General features: G+C 64.7%; 2 protein-coding genes across 4 annotated transcripts; both read left to right on the top strand.

The window, feature by feature from the left end:
- The first annotated feature begins 712 nt into the window (after positions 1–712).
- Positions 713–11,677, top strand: FURIN (furin, paired basic amino acid cleaving enzyme). Its single transcript, XM_042891585.1, is given in 16 exon segments — positions 713–1,877; positions 4,677–4,775; positions 5,338–5,433; positions 5,542–5,670; positions 5,931–6,007; positions 6,353–6,441; positions 6,620–6,792; positions 7,563–7,775; positions 7,863–7,963; positions 8,047–8,150; positions 8,238–8,355; positions 9,223–9,402; positions 9,481–9,605; positions 9,856–9,972; positions 10,044–10,342; positions 10,344–11,677. Coding segments are annotated over 16 exon segments (2,370 nt in total). The 5' UTR covers positions 713–1,697; the 3' UTR covers positions 10,614–11,677.
- A 2,085-nt stretch (positions 11,678–13,762) lies between these two features.
- On the top strand, positions 13,763–19,410 carry FES (FES proto-oncogene, tyrosine kinase). 3 transcript variants are annotated; one of them, XM_042891580.1, is made up of 19 exons: positions 13,763–13,828; positions 14,512–14,754; positions 14,835–15,008; positions 15,082–15,178; positions 15,369–15,552; positions 15,806–15,943; positions 16,034–16,153; positions 16,221–16,343; positions 16,420–16,606; positions 16,710–16,787; positions 17,010–17,219; positions 17,546–17,668; positions 17,833–17,886; positions 17,968–18,086; positions 18,277–18,371; positions 18,491–18,614; positions 18,683–18,840; positions 19,034–19,156; positions 19,257–19,410. In XM_042891580.1, the coding sequence occupies exons 2-19, from the start codon at positions 14,530–14,532 to the stop codon at positions 19,397–19,399; spliced, it is 2,475 nt and encodes an 824-aa protein (XP_042747514.1). In that variant the 5' UTR covers positions 13,763–13,828; positions 14,512–14,529; the 3' UTR covers positions 19,400–19,410. The 3 variants fall into 3 exon arrangements, with proteins under 3 accessions (XP_042747514.1, XP_042747513.1, XP_042747515.1); XM_042891579.1 differs by lacking the exon at positions 13,763–13,828 and having other exon boundaries at positions 14,208–14,754; XM_042891581.1 differs by lacking the exons at positions 13,763–13,828; positions 14,512–14,754 and having other exon boundaries at positions 14,908–14,998.
- The last annotated feature ends 563 nt before the right edge of the window (positions 19,411–19,973 follow it).

Here is a 19,973-nt window from a genome sequence, read left to right as displayed (position 1 = left end):
CACCGACAGAAGGGCCCGGGCCGCCGGCGGGACGGGAGAGCGAGGCGGCGCCGCCGCGGTAAGGGCCGGGGGCGGCCGGGCCGGGTCTGACAGCTCCGGGCGGGGGGCGCTCGGGGGCGGCGAGGCGGCGGGGGGAGGAGGAGGAGGAGGAGGAAGAGGAGGAGGAGGAGGCGCCGCGGCCACCCGGAGCCCCTCGGGCGGGCGCCGTCGCCTCCACCCCGCCCCGCGCCGCCCCCGCCGCCCGCGGGGTGAGATCCGCCCGGCCGGGTCCCGGCGATCCGCTCCACGGCCCCGCGGGGCGCTCCGGGCCCGAGGCCGCGTCGCCGTTCGTTGCCCCGTGGCGGACGGAGCGCTGCGGGTGCGGAGCTTCGGGCTGCGGGCAGAGGTCCGGGCGGGCGGAGGCGTCCCGCCGCGCTTCCCCGTGCAGCGGTGGCCTCGGGGCGCGGCGCCGGAGGGCTGCCCGGTGCGCGGTTCGGGGCGGGGGATGGACGCCGGCACGCGGAGTCCCCTCGGGCTTTCCACCACTCCTCTTCGGCCGCTGTTCACCTCCTCCGGGGCTCGGGGAGCGCTGCCCAGTGCGAGCTGTGCTTTAGGCCGTGGCACAGCCCCGGACCGCGGCTCCAGCCCGGCGTCGTGCTGCTGTGCTGCTCTGGGCACCTTCTTGGGCTGCCGAGGGGCTCCGCGCTGTGCTGTGGCATGACACGCTCTGCCTGCGGCCCCAGGTGCTGCCCGGCCTCTCGCTCCCACTCTGACACCTCTGGTGACCTCCCTGCACCCCCAAGTATCTCCTGGCTGTGCGGTGCTGCCGGAGGTGATAGTGCACCTTTTTCCCGGTCCCTCTGCCTGTTTCCTCCCTGTTTTGGAGATGAGTCACACCGGTGTCACCATGTTCTGCTCCTGGGGAAGGGCAGAGCTGTGGATGGTGATAGGCAGCATAGCACTGTTGGACGGATTGTTGCCTGCTAGCGAGCTGCTGGGCCTGGGGCGCTGCGAGCTGAGCGCAAGGGCTGCTGCAGCTTCTCCTCCTTCTGCTGTCCTGTTTTCCCACTGCAGCTCGTGTGTTTCTGTCTGGGAGTCCCTTGTGTGCCCTTGGCCAGGGAACCACCCCCCTGTGCTGGAGGTCCCTGAGTTCAGGCATGCTGGGGTGGGGGCTGCAGTTGCTCCCCCTCCGGGAACTGGTGCTCAGGTCCTCAGCACAGCACCTGGAGCATCTCCTTGTGCCTCCTGGCACGAGGCTGGCAGGGCTCACCTGGCAGCTCCCCACCCCGTGCCCTGTCTGTGCTAGGTGGCAGCAGGAAGCACGGGCTCTATTTCCCCCACTCTTTCTGTGGCCGTCTCACACTCTGCCTTCCATGTTTGTGAGCTTAGAGCATAAGTACACATTGGGCAATGAGTGAGGTAAACAACAGCTCTGTGCCGCTGCGGAGCCCTTCTGGTAGCCCTGGAACCACGGGCCGCAGCAGGGCTGGCGGAGACCTGTCCTGCTCTGACCTCCCCTCTCCCACAGGCTGTGCTGCCATCCCGCTGCTCTGTGTCTGCTGCTGCCCTCCTGCTGCCGTCACGGCCCCGTCCCCATGGTCTGTTGGGCTGCACAGGGGCCAGTGGGGCAGAGCGGAGCCCGGTGTGCCGCAGGGCGCTGACGTGGGAGCCGCCGCCGCCTGGACCTCGTGCTGTGGTAGAAGATCCCCGATACTCTGATGGATCTGAGGCCCTGCTCGCTGCTCCTGCTCTGGACTCTGGTGGTTGCCCTCGCTCTCCTGGCCCGAGAGGTGTTGGCCCAGCGCATTTACACCAACACTTGGGCTGTGCTCATCCCTGCTGGGCCGCTGGAGGCCAACCGGCTGGCCAGGAAGCATGGATTCCTTAACCTGGGCCCGGTAAGTCCCTCGCTACCCTTTCGCCGTGGGAATGATGTCCTCCATCGCCCTGCTGCGGTCCAGGCAGGGGACAGCATGGCATAGCATAGCATGCGCTGCCTGTGGGAGGTGGAGGGGGGAAAAGCCCATCCCAAACTGGGGGTGCTGAGGTCGCTGTACGTTGTTGAAGGCGAGAGGGTCTGACAGCACCGCGTGTCCTTGGCCCTTGCGCTGCCCTTCAGCAGTCCTGTGTCAGCAGGTCCCGCCACGCTCAGCTTTCTCTGCTGTCAGCCAGTGTGGGAACGGGGCTGTGTCAGTGCCATCCCTGCAGCTGCGTGGGCAGTGCTTGGGGAGTGTGGGACTGTGTTCCTGGTGGTCCTGGGTGTTCCCTGGGTCTCAGCTCTTCATACTGGCTGTGCTCTGTGGAGCTGTGGGCAGGACGCACGACCCTGTTGTGTGTCATGTGCCGTTCTCATTGGCCAGGCCCTATGGAGCCATTGGGGTGGAGGGAGCTGGGTGCTGCCATATGGAGCCTGAGGTGAACCCTGGGGCCAGGTTGGACTGATGGGAGCTGTGAGGTTGGTGTGAATGGTGGAACCGGCAGCTGGCGGATCAGAGCCTTGTGGTTCCGCTGGCACCGTGTGGTGCGGTGTGGATGCTGGGGTGAACGCTGCGGCCCTGGCACACACAGCCCACTCTCCCAAGGTCAGGCACTTGGCTGGGCCACGCTGGCTCCCGCAGGAAGGAAGCGAGGGGTGAAATCCCAGAGGAAGTTGCACAATTTGTGGCTGCGGTGTCAGGACCTCGGTGGGAGCCAGCTGCTGGGAGTGTGGGAGGATGACCGCCATGGCAGCTGGCCGTGACTCGTCCTGCCACCCGAACGTGGCCCTGGCATGGCTGTGGGTGCAGCTTGTTCAGGGAGCCTGCGGTCCTTCTATGCGCGTTGGGAGGAAGGGTGTGTATCAGGCTCTTCAAGAAGAGATCTGGGCTCATTCTGGCAGGCCGGGTCCTGCCGAGAACCCTGAGAGTGAGACACAGGGCTGAGCTGCCTTCAGCCCCCTGGCTCCCAGCCTGCCTAGTGCTGAGCTGCGGTGGAGCAGACGCACAGCAGAGCCCCCACAAGGAGATGTGGGCTCAGCTGAGCCAGAGGCGCGGGTCTTGGCACGTCTCTGCCGCCACCAGGAGCCCATCCTGGTGTCTGTGCTGTGGGATGGGGCTGGAAGCCGGGGGTGTCTGAGTGCTCACACCGTGCTCCACAGAAGTTGTTCCTGGGGTGCTGGTGCTGCGGAACAGGACGCGGCTGGGAGGGGTGGGAGGAGCAGGCTCTAATGACTGCACCCCAGGGAGAGCCCGAATTTGTGTCTGGGAGGACCCTGCCCTCCGTGGGGGCCGAGGCGCTGCCCTCAGAGATGTGCTGTCCTGCTGAGCCCAGCCCCACCTCTGCCCACAGAGCCGGGGTGGGTGGCAGCCCCAGGACTGCGGCACCCTGGGCCAGCAGGGACGGAAGAGCCAGGAATGGACTGCAGTCTGCAGACATGCGCCTGGGGCCAGTGGCCTTGCAGAGCTCCAAATGGATGGTGGCTGTAGGATGGGGACAGAGGCGAGGAACGGGCAGTATGGGGTGAGCTGGGGCACCGCTCGTACAGGATCAGCACTGACACACAGAGCAGTGGGGCTGCATGGGGCTGGGGGCAGCGCCGTCCTTGCTGAGGACAGGAGCCGTGGGGATTAGGATGGCAGCGCGTGGGCTGGCGGCTCCTGGCTGTCACCGCAGCGCCTGTGCAGACCTCATCCAGCCGAGTGAGCGGGCAGAGCCACGCTCTCCTTGCGGAACAATCGGGGCTCTGTTCGTGCCTGTGGAGGGATGAGGGCGTTGGGAGCCAGCCTGGCACAGGGGTGTCTCACCCCAGGTGTGCGGGGTGAGTGATTCCCCAGCCTGGACAGGGCCTTGTCTTGCTGCCTGTGACTCTAGGCAGAGTGGGGGGGGTGGGTTGAACGTGCCCCTCCACAGGTGCCGACACGTGTTCCTGCACCCTGAAGAGCACCGAGAGGCTTTGGGATGAGATGTGGCGCTTGGGGTTTGCTGCCTTGAGGTCGTGGGTGCCTCTGAGCCACGCAGGGCATCCTTCCTATCGCTGCCTGGCTTGGGCTGGCTGTGTGCTGGCCAGGATGATGACACACATGTGCGGAGGTCTGATAAGCACTTAGGGCTGTCCTTAAAGGTAACCAAGCTTCTGTGCTGCAGCCTGGGGTGCTCAGAGAGAGGATCATCCTCGCCCTTCAGCCCTCAGCAGTCTGTGTGGTGGGGTTATGCCCTGGCTCCCAGCAGGCAGGTAAAAGCGCAGCCTCTCTCCCCCACATGGCCTGCAGGACATGCAGGAAGGGGTGAGGACATGGTAGGACTGGAGAGGGTTTCAGGTTTAAAAATAACTGGTGGGGAGGCCGGAAGGCATCCTGGGCCAGCTGGGGCCGTGCCGGTGGCTGTGTAGCTGCCCTGAGCCTAAGCCATGCTCTTATATCTGGGGGCTGATCTGGGACACCACTGCATGGCTCCATAGCTGTCAATGTCTGTCCTGGGTGGGACAACTGTGTGACCCTTTGCCCCAGGACAGATATGCAGATTAGGAACCAGAGCTTCCTGGGTGCTCAGAGAGTGTCCTGTCTTAGGCAAACATAAGGAAGAACTGAGACTCAGCTCCCCCTGCCCTGGCTGCAGCTTGGTTGGACTGTTAGATACTTACTGGTATTTGGGGCTGAGGGTGCCAGTGGGGGATGGGGAAGCTGGCACTCATATCCGTCCTATTCCTTCTTCTGCTCCAGATTTTTGGTGACTATTACCACTTCCAGCACCGCAGCGTGGTGAAGCGCTCCCTTTCACCCCACCAGCCCTGGCACAGCCGTTTGGCAAGGGAGCCACAGGTAGGTGGGGGGACTGCCCGTGGGACCCCTCGCCCAGCATGAGGCCAGCACTGGGCACAGAATGGGGTGAGCTGCCTCAATGCTGTGCGTTCAGAGGTCAGGGAGAGCCAGGGAGCCTGGCACATGGCCAGCAAGGACGGAGGGAGGCAGACCAGTACTGCTGCCTGCAGGCTGCCCTGGGCGCAGACAGCCATGGCCCCCTGGAGGGCCTTCCTTCCCCTTGCTTGGGGCTCCCAGCATGGCTCTGTGGCAGGATGGAAGTCATCCCCATGCTCTGGCTGCAGCCCAGTGGCCGGGCACACATGCTGTCTGCCTGCCCTGGGTGCAGCAGGGCGTGCGGCGTGGCGGCTGCCAGGTGCTCAGTGCTGTGCAGAGCTTGGTGCTCTGCCTTGCATGCTCCGCTGGAGCAGAGCCGGTGTCGATGAGGCTGAGGGCAGGGGAGGCCAGGACGGCCCTGGGCCCTTGACTGGTTGGAATGCTGCAGTGCTGGCACTGTTGGCTGCTTTCTGGGCACAAGGAGGGCAGCGGGAGCAGGGGGAGCCTCATGCTCTCTCTGTTCCAGGTGCACTGGCTTGAGCAGCAGGTGGCAAAGCGCAGGACCAAGCGAGACATTTTCATGGAGCCCACAGACCCCAAGTTCCCACAGCAGTGGTACCTGGTGAGTGTGGAGTGAGGGGTGAGGAGGTGGCGGCTGCTATTGGCTGTGATGCTCATCACAGCACCAGCAGTTGGGCATGGCTGACAGTGTCAGGACTTCTTTCTGCAGTACAACACAAACCAGCGGGACCTGAACGTGCGTCAGGCCTGGGAGCAGGGTTACACAGGCAAGGGCATTGTGGTTTCCATCCTGGATGATGGCATTGAGAAGAACCACCCTGACCTGGAGGCCAACTACGTAAGTGTGGGGCAATCCCTGGGTGGTGCACAGGAGCCTGTGCAGGGCTGGTGCCTGCTTACTGCAGCTCCAGAGCTGCATGGTGCAGGTGCAGGGTTCATGCCTGCCATGGGGGCGTGTAGGGTACAGCAACAGGGGCGAGTCAGAAACCTGCTCCCTGACTCAGCCCAGTAGTGGGGCATGTGGTACCAGCATGGCACTGGGGAGGTGGGACTTGCTGGCCAAGGCAGGCACTTCTGACTGCCAGATCTGCCTTCCAGGATCCAGGGGCAAGCTTTGATGTCAATGACCAGGACCCAGACCCACAGCCCCGTTACACACAGATGAACGACAACAGGTGAGGGTGGCAGAGCCCAGCTATAGCCAGTCCTCAGTGGGCAGCACTAGCGCTTGTGGATTTCAGGAGGGTGTGGGGGTGATGCCCCATGCAGAACCCCCCCTCATTTTCTGATGTCGGTAACGTCCTTCGGGACCACCCAGAGCTAGCACTGACTGTGCTGTGCCCCTCCCCAGAGCAGGGCAGACAGAGCTCTGCAGTGCCCATTTCTGTGGGTTGGGCTTTGTCAGCCGCTCCATCTGGGGGAATGGAGACAGTTTGGGTGCCAATCCCACTGTCTGCAGCTGGTGTTCAGCACCATGCACTCGCTGCCCACCTGAGTGCTGGGTGCTGTTCTAACTGCAGGCACGGCACTCGCTGCGCTGGGGAAGTCGCTGCTGTAGCAAACAATGGGATCTGTGGCGTCGGTGTGGCTTACAATGCCCGGATTGGAGGTGGGTGCCACCCTGTGATGCATCAGGAGCAGAGCCTGCAGCAGGTGTCTGCTCCCTCGGTGCTGCCGCCAGGGCAGCCTGCGACAGCCTGCAGCTCCAGCAGCATGGAGAGCTCTCGCTGGTGGCACCTCTGCCCCGTGGAGCGTGGCCACCTGTGATGTCTGCTCTCTGGCCCTAGGTGTGCGCATGCTGGATGGGGAGGTGACGGATGCTGTGGAGGCCCATTCCCTGGGCCTCAATCCCAACCACATCCACATCTACAGTGCCAGCTGGGGCCCTGAGGATGATGGCAAGACGGTGGATGGCCCGGCCCGGCTGGCAGAGGAGGCCTTCTTCCGAGGGGTCAGCCAGGTGAGCGTTTGTTTCCTGGGGCCAGCTGAGCTCCCCAGGCCTCCGGTGTTGTCACAGCCTTCCCGCTGTGAGCTGTCTCCTGGCCCATCTCCGGGATCAGGCTCTGTTGGTTTTTCTGGTTCTTCCTGCACTGCAGCTCTGAGTCAGGGCCCGTCCTGCTCAGGGTACTCCTCTCTCCAGAGCCGCCCTGTTCTCTGTGCTCTGAAAGCTCACACGAAGCGGGGCAGTACCTCCCTGGAGCCCCGCTGGGCCCTGCCTGGATCTGCGCCACTCACCTCACCCCTGCCACCACCCGTCCTTCCCCACTGTCCCCAGCTGTCAGCTCAGCCTCAGCATAGCCGTGGTGCAATCCTGTGCTGCATTCTGCCTGGGATTCCCCACATGGAAACGTGGGCACGCTGCTGGCAGATCCCCACACAGCGTCAGCTCTGCCCCACGCACTGTGAACAGAGCCACGGCACTCAGTAACGCTCTGCAGAGCTGCCGTGGGGCTGCAGGGTGCTGTGAGTTGCACACAACCGTGCAGCCAGCCTGGGTGATTTCTGAGCAGAGGAAGACATCTGTTCTTGGGAAAACCAATTCTGCAGCGCCTCCGCCAGCGATGCCACCCGGGGCAGCTCCTGTGGCCACTGTGTCCACGTTCTGCTGCATCAGCCGGGAGCGCCGTGCCTCTCGCTGGATCCCAGCTGCCTGCCGTGCTCTGTGGTGCTCAGTGTGCCACGAGCTGCATGCTGCACAGGCACCAGTGCTTACTCTGCCTTTGTTGTCAGGGACGTGGGGGGCTGGGCTCCATCTTCGTCTGGGCATCTGGAAATGGGGGCCGCGAACACGACAGCTGCAACTGTGATGGTTACACCAACAGCATCTACACACTGTCCATCAGCAGCACCACGCAGTATGGCAACGTACCCTGGTACAGCGAGGCCTGCTCCTCCACCCTCGCTACCACTTACAGCAGTGGCAACCAGAATGAGAAGCAGATCGTGAGTGCCCCGAGGGGCTGTGGGCTTGGGGCACGTGGGACAGACTGGGGAAGCACGGCACCACCTTAGCGGGTCTGTTCCTCGCAGGTGACAACTGACCTGAGACAGAAGTGCACTGAATCGCACACGGGGACATCGGCCTCAGCACCTCTAGCTGCTGGGATCATTGCTCTTGCCCTGGAGGCAAAGTAAGGCTGGGCATGGAGCAGGGCCGGGCTGGGGGCTGCAGGGGTGCCTCGTGCTGGTGCCTAAGCCTCTTGTCTCCCCGCAGCAAGAACCTAACCTGGCGGGACATGCAGCACCTGGTGGTGCAGACCTCGAAGCCGGCGCACCTCAATGCCAATGACTGGGTCACCAATGGCGTTGGCCGCAAAGGTACTGGGGGGCAGGGGCTCGGTGCCCACAACAGCCCTGGGGCTCAGGAGGCCTCAGGGTGCAGCACTTACCCTGCTGTCCCTACAGTCAGCCACTCCTACGGCTACGGCCTGCTGGATGCTGGGGCCATGGTGAGCCTGGCCAGGAATTGGATCACAGTGGGACCCCAGAGGAAGTGTGTCATGGACATCCTCACGGAGCCCAAGTAAGGGCTGGTGAGCCCAGGCAGCCACTGCTTGGCATCTGCCCCATGCGCGGCCCTGTGCAGGAGCCAAGAGACGCTTAGCACCAGGAAGGGAGCGGGGGGTGCTGGGCGCTGCTGCTGGGCAGGGCCGGGGAGCGCAGAACTGCCAAATGCTACAGCCGGGCTGGGCAGGGTGCAGCCAGGAGGCTTCTGGGCTGGGACGCCGCGGTTTTGGGAGCAGCCAGCGCGAGTCATCACCAGACAGAGGGGCTTTCAGGGGTCAGACAGAAGCTCCTTTTACTCCTGCTTGGCCACCGCTGCAGCACAGCATCTGCCGAGTCCCGTCTGCGGCCAGGGCGGTACCAGGCCTGGGGGGCAGGCCCTGGGCTGGGGGAGGCATGGCTCTGTCTCTGCTGCTGCCCTGCCCTGCTCCTCTGGGCCTGGGCCCTGTGGGCAGGCGCCAGCCCCTTCCCTGCCCATCCCCACTCCGTGTGGCCGTGTCCTGTGCCAGCAGCAGGGCTGGCAAGCTGCGGGCCATGGCGGGCCGTGCCTGTCCATCTCTGGCCGCACTGCACGGGGGTGGAGCTGGCCCCTGGCTGCTGAAGAAAGGCCCCATTCACAGCTGGCACAGAGTGCGATTTAACGCGTACTCAGCAGAGCAGAACCCTCCTTGCCCCTGGTTTCCTGGGAGTTGGGATGTGCTGCTCGGTTGCTGCTTCCTGCCCCATCCTGGTGGTGGAGAGAGGCTGTCAGCTGCCCCGGGATTATCTGCAGCTCCACCACTTGGCGTGGAGCTGGAGAGCAGCTGGGAGCTCCTGGGGGCACATGAAGCCCTGCACACTGCCACTGCCTCACTGGGGGCACTGGGTTCACGCTGTTCCTCGGCAGGGACATCGGGAAGCGCCTGGAGGTGCGGCGGAAGGTTGACGCCTGCTTAGGGAAGGCCAACTACATCAGCCGGCTGGAGCACGCACAGGCCCGGCTGACGCTGTCCTACAACCGGCGGGGGGACCTGGCCATCCACCTCGTCAGCCCCATGGGCACCCGCTCTACCCTCCTGGCCGCCAGGTCGGTGCCTGGGCAGTGGGATGGCAGCTGGCAGTGGGTGCCCAGCTGTATGACCCACACCATCTCCTCTCTCCCCAGGCCCCATGACTACTCGGCCGATGGCTTCAATGACTGGGCCTTCATGACTACGCACTCGTGGGACGAGGATCCCTCTGGGGAGTGGCTGCTGGAGATTGAGAACACTAGTGATGCCAACAACTACGGTAGGGCTCGGCAATGGGAGCAGTGCCTGCATCCTGCTGGCACCTGGTGCTGTTCGGTGACTGGGTTGGGGAGGAGACAGAGCTGCTTTGGTTGTTGGGGCTCTGAGGTGGCCTGTCCCCCGCAACCGCATTTGTGCTTGTTCATGGAGGTGTCCCCGTGGCCCTCGTGCTGCCCTGGTGGTGTTGGTGCCCACCCCCTCTGTATGAGGCTGATGGGTGCGCTGCTGGTGCTCACCCCGTGTTGTTCCAGGCACGCTGACCAAGTTCACGCTGGTGCTGTACGGGACGGCCACTGACCCCCCTGGACTCTCCAACCAACTGGAGAGCAGTGGTTGCAAGACCCTGACCCCCAGCCAGACCTGCGTGGGTGAGTGCAGGGTCCCGTGTGGGTATGGGTGTGCGGATGACCCCCTCAGTGCTGATCCTTCTCTTCTTCAGTCTGTGAAGAGGGATACTACCTGCACCAGAAGAGCTGCCTGAAGCGCTGCCCCCCCGGCTTCGCACCTGGCGTGCAGAGCACACACTACAACCTGGAGAACAGCATGGAGCCCATCACACCCCAGCTCTGCCTGCCCTGCCACCCCTCCTGCGCCACCTGCACAGGGCCCGGCCCCAACCAGTGCCTGACCTGCCCCGCGCACTCCCACTTCAGCAGCTTGGACCTCTCCTGCTCCCACCAGACGCAGAGCAGCCGTGCATCCCCCGCCCTGGCAGAGGGTGAGGGGCAGCCTGAGGCCCCCCCCTCCAGCCAACCCGCTCGTCCTCATTGCCAGCCTCAGCTGCGTTCTCATCGTTGTCATCTTCATCACCGTCTTCCTGGTGCTGCAAGTGCGCTCCGGGTTCAGCCTGCGGGGCGTGAAGGTCTACGCCCTGGACAGCGGCATCATCTCCTACAAGGGGCTGCCCTCTGACATCTGGCAGGAGGAGGGCCCTTCCGAGTCGGACATTGATGAGTGCGAAGTGCACAACGAGAGGACTGCCTTCATCAGAGACCAAAGTGCCCTTTGATGAGCCCTCCGCCCCTCCCTCCTCCTCCCGGCACCTCGGGGCCGGGGCAGGTGAGGCCGAGGGGCCTGGACTCTGCCCCCGTCCCCCTCCGCGGCATTCTGGGCTCCTCACCGCTGGAACCGTCCTCAGCCCTGCGCCGTCCCCGTCCCAGACCATCTCTCACAGCCTCGTGTCCGTGCCGTGCCCTGTGCTGGTGTGTGGCCAGACCCTGATGCTGCCTCTGTGCCGGCAGCCACGTTCCTTACCCTGGGCCAGCGGTTGCTGGGGGCCACACGAGGCTGCAGGGATGGGAGCTGGGCGCCCTCGTTGGTGTTGTCCCGACTGGGCTACCTGAGGCTCCCCGCCACCTCCCCAGGGCCTGTCTGCCTCCACCCGTGCCCTTCAACAGCAATAATGGCCAGGCCTCAGCCCCCTACCTCCTTGCCCGCTGCTGCCTGTCCCACCACAGCCACCTGCAGCGCGGATCGGAGCCCAGTGATGGAGGGCGTGGGCATGGCAACGCCTTCCCCAAGGCTGTGCCCTCAGTGCAGAGAGGGCCCCCCGCTCAGCAGCAGCCCCTGTTCTGCCCCGGGCAGGGCTGCGGTGCTGCTGGGTCTGTTGGGCAGCGTTGGTGCCCCCCGTACCCGGCTCTGACGCACCTTGACAGGGCCGGGCAGAGCCTACTGTGCTGGCAGCCCCGGCCCCACCGCCCCGGCCCCGATGTGCCTTTCCCCCACTTGGTGACAATCCGTTCTGTTCCCCCCTGGAACCCCAGGCACCCCCCCACCCTCAGCACACTCCCTGCACGGTGGGGGTTGGTGCCGCCCGCCCCTTGGCCGTCCACCACCGCTGCACACCGGGGCCACGGCACGGGTTCCTGCCTGCCCTATGCCAACCCTGGCCCATGGATGGAGCTGCTGGCGGGGGGGCACAGGACTATTTTTCTATAATAACTTTTTGGTGCACAGTAATTTTTTCTTGTAATTTAATCAGCCGGGAGCTGCCTCCTGAGCCCATTTTTAATTTAATGGATGTGGATATAACGCTAGAGAGACTGAGTTATTAAATGTTCAGAACTATGCAAACCAGCTCCGCTGCCTGTGCTATGTGTCCTGCTGCCCCGAGGTTGTGGGGGGCCCTGGGCAGGGCTGAGACCAACCCCACTCCCCTTCCTCCCCCCCAGAGCTGGGGGCTGGGGGCTGAAGGTGTGCTGGCACCCAGGTGGCAGTCATCCCATTCACCTGAGTGACGGGAAGCAGCTTCCAATCGTAAACCCGTGGTGAGGGGAGCTAATTTTGGCTGCAGCAAGGTGGGGCAGCAGGGTGCAGAGCTCACGCTGCAGCAACGTACCCAGTGCAGCCCCTTCAGCTGCAGCACGTTGCCCATGGGCAGCCTGGGGTGAGTAGCCAGGTGTCCCCAGCCCTGCTCCCACTATGGATGCGCTGCGTGCTGCAGGCAGAGCCAGACCCAACCTCACTGTGCCCCTGGCCCCAGGGCAAGCCCTGAGCTGCATTCCTCATTGCTTGCATGGAGGCAGCTCCTCTCTGCAGAGCCCCTCGTGCTCCTGGCCACAGCATCTTCCTGTGGTCATGAGCAGTTCTCTGTTGTGTGCACGTGGCTGCGGGAGCTGCTGCCATGGCTCTCTCCTCTCTCTCCTGCCTGGAGCTGTGCTGCAGCCACGCACCTGCTGCCATCAGTGAAGGCTGCACAGGGCTGAGATGGTGGCTCCAGGCAGGAGCAAACGGGCACTGCAGGTGAGATTTGGCCACTGGCTGTGCAGTGCCTGTGCAGCCCCGTGCAGCAGAGCAGCACCGAGCTCTGCTGTGAAAGAAGGGATGAAGGATGTGAAACTGGGTGAGCTGCAACGCAGCCCACAGTGACCTTCCTGCTGCAGGCAGCGGTCAGGGCTGCTGGAGAGCAGGGCTGTCTGCAATCACAGTCACGGATAGGGCCCTGCAGCTCAGCCGTCCTCACAGACATGGCACAGTCAGATCCCAGCCCTGTGCAGCTCAGTGCCCACTGCCAGCAGGGACAGCCTGCTCTGCGTAGGAGAAGCCAGGCAACGCTGGGCTGGGATAAGTTGTGAGTTGGCACAGCACTCGCTGAATGTGAGCAGATGCTGCAGATGTCCAAGGAGCAAGTTGTGCACACAGATGCTGCTATATGACCAGCAGCTCAGAAAATAAAACCATTCCTGGATGGGCTTTGGGGTCAGGCAGCAGTGGCTGGAGGCAGGTCAGCATGTGCCACTGCACAGAGCAGCTGCAGTGCTTCTGCTCTGACCCTGAAATGTGCCTTGAGAAACGCTGTTTCCAGGGTGACCAGAACCAACAGTGCCCAGGAGCTCCAGCAGCACGGCGCGCCATGCTGTACTGTGCTGCCCAATGCTGCACTTGATGTGTTGTGACACTGTTGTCTTCCTTGGTTGTGACCACAGAGGCATTGCTCAGCCATGAGAAGGCAAGTCAGGAACTTCCTTATGAAGTAGAAACAACTTGCTCGTATCTTGCAGGTGACCACAGTATCACCTTAGGGCCAGAAGGCACCTCTTGGCAGAGGAGGAGCTTCCAATGAGGCTGCTGGGCTAGGCTGCAGCTGGAGCACATGCAGCAGTGCTGAGGGGTGAAGCCTTGCAGTCTGCCCATGGCTGCAGGCACCCTGGGAGCATCACAGTGTGCTGAGGCACCGCTCCTTGAGTGCCCGTGCATGAGCTGCCGTGTCTGAGGGCCATGCTCGAGGGGTGGCGTTAGAATCCCCTTCCATAGTGCTGCACAGAGCCCTGGGTGCCTCACCAGCCCCTGAAGCGGGGACAGGGAGAGCGGCTGCAGGCACAGGGATGGCTGAAAAGGCTTTGCTGGGTCAAACCCCTGAGGGGCCTGGGCTGAGGATGGGGTCCACAAGGGCAATGCACTGCAGCCTGGCCCAGCCAAAAAAGATCCCTGGGTTCCTGCAGGGCCAAATCCTGCAGAGAAAGGCCTTGGTGCATGATTGTTAGCAGCAGCAGCAGGGCTGGGGGCTGACAGCCGCAGTGAGGCTGCGTGACACAGTTGGTCCCGAATATGGCAGACTGGCAGGGAGGGGAGGAAGCGCAGGAAATCTCGCAATGGCTGTATGGTCAGTGCAGGGTTTCCTGTTCCTCTCCGGGTGCCGGAGCTGCGTCAGGTCAGTTGCACCGGCCTCAGCCTCAGGAACACACCAGCACCAGCGCTGCAGCGGGGACCTGGCGGCACACACAGGTTGGAGGCACCGTGCCCAGCAACACGCTGACGGGATGGGGGACCCTTCTGTAGGGCTGGGGGGGTTACTGCCCCGTTCCTCTATTGGGTTGTGGTCTGTGCTGGGACATCTTGTACTGCGTGGAGCTGGGCTGCAGCACCCTCCCGCTGCTGGCTGCTCCACTGCTGCACAGCTGGGCACCCCAGGGCCATGCGCAGGGACACCTCCAGCCTTGGCACTTTCCCCCAGGGCTCAGCGCCCTGTTCCCCTCACTGCCTGGCTGTCCCTGACATAGGCACAGGGGTGGCCCCGTGTTGGGGCAGGATGGGGTCAGAGCTGCTGGAGCCGCGTGGGGGGCATGGTGGGGGCATGGTGGGGGCACCGTGCCACTGCTCTTGGTCACATGGCAGAGTGATGCAGGTTTTTGACCCCATGCTTCCTTGCTTCCTTCTCCCTGGCACTGTCCCTGCGGCAGCCCACGTTCCACGTTGGGTGCAAGCAGCCTTCCTAGATGCTTTGAATGTGTTTTGCAAGGCAGATTGTGCAGGGCACAGTCTGCCCCCGGCAACGCAGCCCCAGGGCTGGCCAGGGGCGCAGCTGTGAGGGGCGCATGGGAAGCAAAAGGGCCCTGGCCATAGCTGAGCACCACGTGGGCTTCAGAACTGCACAACACAGCTCAGGCTGCCCAACTGCAACTCTGCAGCCCCATCCCACCAGTGCCATGGGCTTTGGGCCGGAGCTGTGGTGCCCGAAGGGGCACAGTGCGCTGCTGCAGCTGCAGGACAGTGAGCTGCGCCTCCTGGAGCTGATGAAGAAGTGGATGTCACAGCGTGCCAAGAGCGACCGGGAGTACGCGGGGATGCTGCACCACATGTTCTCTCAGCTGGAGAAACAGGAGGGCCTGGGGCAGCTCCGTGCCACCGACCACAGCAGCCAGATCGGGGAGGTAGGGACAGTTCAGTGCACCCCCAGACCCGGCACAAGCAGATGGCCATCCCCACGCTGTGCTGACACCCTGTCCTGCAGTCGTGGTGGATCCTGGCGAGCCAGACAGAGACACTGAGCCAGACGCTGCGGCGGCACGCAGAGGAGCTGGCAGCAGGGCCGCTGGCCAAGCTGAGCATGCTGATCCGTGACAAGCAGCAGCTTCGCAAGGCCTTTAGTGAGCAGTGGCAGCAGCTCAGCCAAGAGTACGCCCGGGTAGGGCCCTATGGGCAGTGGGGGGCTTGACCCTCAGCCTGAACCAGCCCTGCTGATGGCACCTCCTCTGCAGACCACGCAGCAGGAAATGGAGAAGCTGAAGGCACAGTACCGCAGCCTGGTGCGTGACAGCACCCAGGCCAGGCGCAAGTACCAGGAGGCCAGCAAAGGTGTGTGCCAGCCCCATTCCCACACACCCCCTGCCGTGCCCTGCCATGTCCCCCACCAGTTCCCCTTGAGCCTCACTGGCATGCTGGGGACATCCAGACCCCCTGCAGCCCTATGGGGCCCCATGGCACAGCCCTGGGGATGCAGCGGGAGTGCTGAGGGGAGGGTGTCTCCCACGGCATCTCCCTGCAGACAAGGAGAGGGAAAAGGCGAAGGAAAAGTACGTGCGCAGCCTCTGGAAGCTCTATGCCATGCACAACCAGTATGTGCTGGCTGTACAGGCGGCCGCACTGCACCACCAGCACCACTACCAGCGTGCGCTGCCCACCCTGCACGAGTCCCTCTACAGCCTGCAGCAGGAGATGGTCCTTGTTCTGTAAGAGCCCTGCACCCCGCTGCTCCACCCCAGCAACCCCTCTCTTCCTGCACCCTTTTTGCCCTCAAGAGCTGGAGATGTTCCCTCCCCCTCCAGCCTCAAGCGCTGTCCTCATTGCCTGCCCCATGCACATCCTTTCCCTGGCACCGAAGCCATCACAGATGGGGTCAGAGCTACGTGGCTGGGGCTGTGTGCACTGGGGGGCCACGGGGGCTCAGGAGGGTGGCAGCTCCCAGCACATGCATCCCTGCAGGAAGGAGATTCTTGGAGAGTACCATAGGATCAGCAGCCTGGTGCAGGAGGACGTGCTGGCCATCCACCAGGAGGTTGCCCACGCCATCGAGATGATCGACCCCACCACTGAGTACAGCAGCTTTGTTCAGTGCCACAGGTATGGCGGCTTGGCTGTGAGCAAGGTGCAGCACAGCGCCACTGGGTGGATGCAGCAGAGTAAGCATCAGTGCTGCACCGGGTCCTGCAGGTATGACTCTGAGGTACCACCGGCAGTGGTCTTTGATGAGAGTTTGCTGGAGGAGACAGAGAGCCTGGAGCCAGGGGAGCTGCAGCTGAATGAGCTGACCATTGAGAGTGTGCAGCACTCGTGAGTGTGGCTGGGACACGGGCAGTGGGGGTGGCAGGCACATGGCTCAGCACCCATTTCCCTGCAGCCTGACATCCATCGAGGAGGAGCTGTTGGCCAGTAGGGAGGCAGTGAGCAGCAAGGAGCAGCGGCTGCGGGAGCTGCAGGCTGAGCTGCGGGGCGAGGAGCTGGCACTGAGCCCCGGGGAGCGGTGAGGTGCAGCGGGTGGCAGGGCTGGGCTGGGGGCTGGGTGGGCAGGAGATGAGCCTGCTACATCCCATCCCCAGGGTGCACTTGCTGGGCAAGAGGCAGGGGCTGCAGGAGGCCCAGCAGCAGCTGCAGGGCTGCCTCTGTGCCCAGGCCAAGCTGCAGGCACAGCGGGATATGCTGGCCAACAAGCTGGCAGAGCTGGGCTCAGGGGAGCCCCCTCCCGCCTTACCCCTGCAGGAGGACCAGCAGTCAGTGTCCTCCACGGTGAGTCCCACCCACGGCCACCAGAACCACAGGGCTGGGGCCTGCTGGGCTCCGGCAGCTCCACACCATGTCCCTCTGGGAGACAGAGCATGTTTTGCCCCAGGATCAGGAGCGCAGTGGGGTGACTGCGCTGGAGACTATCAAGAACCACATCTCGGGCATCTTCGGTTCCAGGTTCTCGGTGAGGCCCTGGACACCTGCAGCCACTCTGACCCTGCTCTGACGAGCCTCCCAGTCCCTCGGCACCCACTGCCCCTCCTCTCCTGCCCTGCAGCCCTGCTTCCATTGCTCTCCAGCCCCGCTCCACTCCCCACACTGCAGCAGCCCCTCTGTCCTGCCGCCCCTTCCCCCTGCACCGCTGCAGGAGCCGGGGCACGGCTGGACTCACCTCGTCTTCACCCAGCTGCCACCTCCTGTGCCCCTCATCCCGGAGGTGCAGAAGCCACTGTGCCAGCAGGCCTGGTACCACGGGGCCATCCCGCGCTCGGAGGTGCAGGAGCTGCTGAGCTGCAGCGGGGACTTCCTGGTGCGGGAGAGCCAGGGGAAGCAGGAGTATGTGCTCAGCGTGCTGTGGGACGGGCAGCCCCGGCACTTCATCATCCAGGCTGCTGATGTGAGTGACCGTGGCACCGGGGGAGGCCTGGCAGGGGCAGATGCTGGAGCTGTGCCCTGGATGTGCAGCCACAGGGAGTCGCCCTGGTGTCAGTGCACGGGATGTGTGTGTGTGGCTTGACTGTGTGTGTGTCCTTGATGGACCAAACCTGGAGCATAGAGTATGAGCCTGCATCATGCATATGGACATGCGCTTGTGCCATGTGAAAGTCTGCAACCTCATGTATGCACCCCACACGGTGGCACACAACATGTGTGCAGTCCCCCACGCGCGCGTTCCACCACATGGGCACACAGAGGTGACCCCGCAGCCTTCCCTCCCTGCAGAACCTGTACAGGCTGGAGGGTGACGGCTTTCCCACCATCCCGCTGCTCATCGACCACCTGCTGCAGAGCCAGCAGCCCATCACCCGCAAGAGTGGCATCGTTCTGACCAGAGCTGTGCTCAAGGTGAGGGTGGGCAGTGGGAGGCGGCAGCGCCCCGTCAGAGCACAGCCCCAGCAGCTGCCTCCATCCGCCTGCATGACATCTCCGCACGAGGGGGAGCTGCAGGGCAAAGGGAAATGCTGCTGGAGCTGGGGGCTGCTCGCCGACCTCAGGTCTGCTGCCCACAGGACAAGTGGGTGCTCAACCATGAGGACGTGCTGCTGGGGGAGCGCATTGGCCGGGTGAGTTGGGTGCTGGTCCTGGCAGCGGTACAGCTTGGGAGCCCATTGGCAACTTGCCGACACTTCTGTGTCCCTTGGCAGGGGAACTTTGGGGAGGTGTTCAGCGGCCGCCTGCGTGCTGACAACACCCCTGTGGCAGTGAAATCCTGCCGGGAAACCCTGCCGCCCGAGCTGAAGGCCAAGTTCCTGCAGGAGGCCAGGTCTGTGTGGCCGTCACTGTCCCGGCCCATCCGTGAGCCCCAACTACTCGGGGCTGCTCAAACCCACTGGGATGCAGCGCTGCTGTGGCCAAGCGCTGGCTGGGCAGAGTCCCTGGGACAGCCCACAGGCAGCTGTGCTGGGGGCAGATGGGCCCCCGCCTGCTCGCAGTGCCATTCGTTGTCCCCGCAGGATCCTCAAGCAGTACAACCATCCCAACATCGTCCGGCTCATCGGTGTCTGCACCCAGAAGCAGCCCATCTACATTGTCATGGAGCTGGTGCAGGGTGAGGCCCGCGGCCTCTGCAGCCCTGATGTGTGTGTGCTGAGCTCGGCCCGGCACACCATGCTGCCCACTGCAGTGCACCGCGGCAGCCGCCCAACAGCTCCACGCTCTGCGTTGCAGGAGGGGATTTCCTGAGCTTCCTGCGCAGCGAGGGACCCCACCTGAAGATGAGGGAGCTGATTAAGATGACAGAGAATGCCGCGGCAGGCATGGAGTACCTGGAGAGCAAGCGCTGCATCCACAGGTGGGCTGGAGGCACAGGAGCTGGGGCCCCATTAATGGGCGCACAGCTGATGGCCTCGAGCCCCCCAGGGACCTGGCTGCCCGCAACTGCCTGGTGACAGAGAAGAACACCCTGAAAATCAGCGATTTTGGGATGTCACGGCAGGAGGAGGATGGTATCTATGCCTCCACGGGGGGCATGAAGCAGATCCCCGTGAAGTGGACTGCCCCCGAGGCTCTGAATTACGGTATGCGGTGGTGTGGGCACAGCCCGGGCACCGAGCAGGGAGGGGGGCACCGGGGAGGGAAGCGGGCAGGCTGTGCTGTGGAACGCCGGAGATTGGGTGGCAGCATCCTGCAGTCCCTTGGGGCGGGTGGCCGGCAGTGGGGCTCCCACCGGGCAGCGTCGTCATCGTCGCCCACTGCCCGCCACATCCCCAGGCCGGTACAGCTCAGAGAGCGACGTGTGGAGCTTCGGGATCCTGCTGTGGGAGGCCTTCAGCCTGGGCGCCGTGCCCTATGCCAACCTCACCAACCAGCAGACGCGCGAGGCCATCGAGCAGGGTGAGCGGGGAGCGCGGCCGGGGGACCTCGAGCCGTTCCCAACGGGACCGCGGGACCGGGGCCGCCGTCCGTCCGCCCCGTCCATCCCTGCCGCCCACAGGCGTGCGGCTGGAGCCCCCCGAGCAGTGCCCCGAGGACGCGTACCGCCTGATGCAGCGCTGCTGGGAGTACGACCCCCGCAGGCGGCCGAGCTTCGGCGCCATCTACCAGGAGCTCATCGCCATCCGCAAACGGCACCGCTGATCGGCTGCGCCCGCCCGGGCGGCGGGGCCGGAGGCGCGGAGGGCCGCGCTGCGCGGTGCGGAATAAAAGCCGGCTCTGCAGCGCCGCGTCTGTCGTGAGCTCCGCGGCGCGGCGCCACCGCTCCCCCCCGAGCTCCGGTGCCGTCGGGGCCGCAGCGCCGCGTCCCGGCGGGCGGGTGGGCGGAGCGGTGGGCGGGGTTTGGCCCATCGCGGCCGCGGCAGCCGGCGGAGGCCGGGCGCGATGTGAGGACGGGGCCGGGCCGCGGAGCCGCGCAGGGTAAGCGCGGGGCGGAGGGGGGGAACCGCGCCGCACGGCTCCGGCCCGGCCCGGCCCCCCGCGGGCCGCCCCCCGCCCTTCCGTTCCGTCCCTGCGCCGGGGCTGCGGGACTCCCGCTCCGCCCGCCCCCTCTCCCGGCTCCGGCCCTGCTGCGGGCCGCACGGCCCCGGCCCCCCCGACCGCCCGGCTCCCCCGGCGCAGCCCCTGGGTCCCCCGCTCCCCGCCCCGCCGCGGCCTGAACGGGCCTGAACGGGGGTCCCCCGCGCCGAGGGCCGGCCCTGAACGGGGGCCGCGTTCT

The sequence above is a fragment of the Lagopus leucura genome, unplaced genomic scaffold (genome assembly GCF_019238085.1).
Source record: "Lagopus leucura isolate 7727_CA_CO unplaced genomic scaffold, USGS_WTPT01 88-31_obj-0_obj, whole genome shotgun sequence".
NCBI classification, from domain to species: Eukaryota; Metazoa; Chordata; class Aves; order Galliformes; family Phasianidae; genus Lagopus; species Lagopus leucura.
The sequence above is the reverse complement of the archived record's forward strand: the minus strand, read 5'-3'. Positions and strand labels throughout refer to the sequence as shown.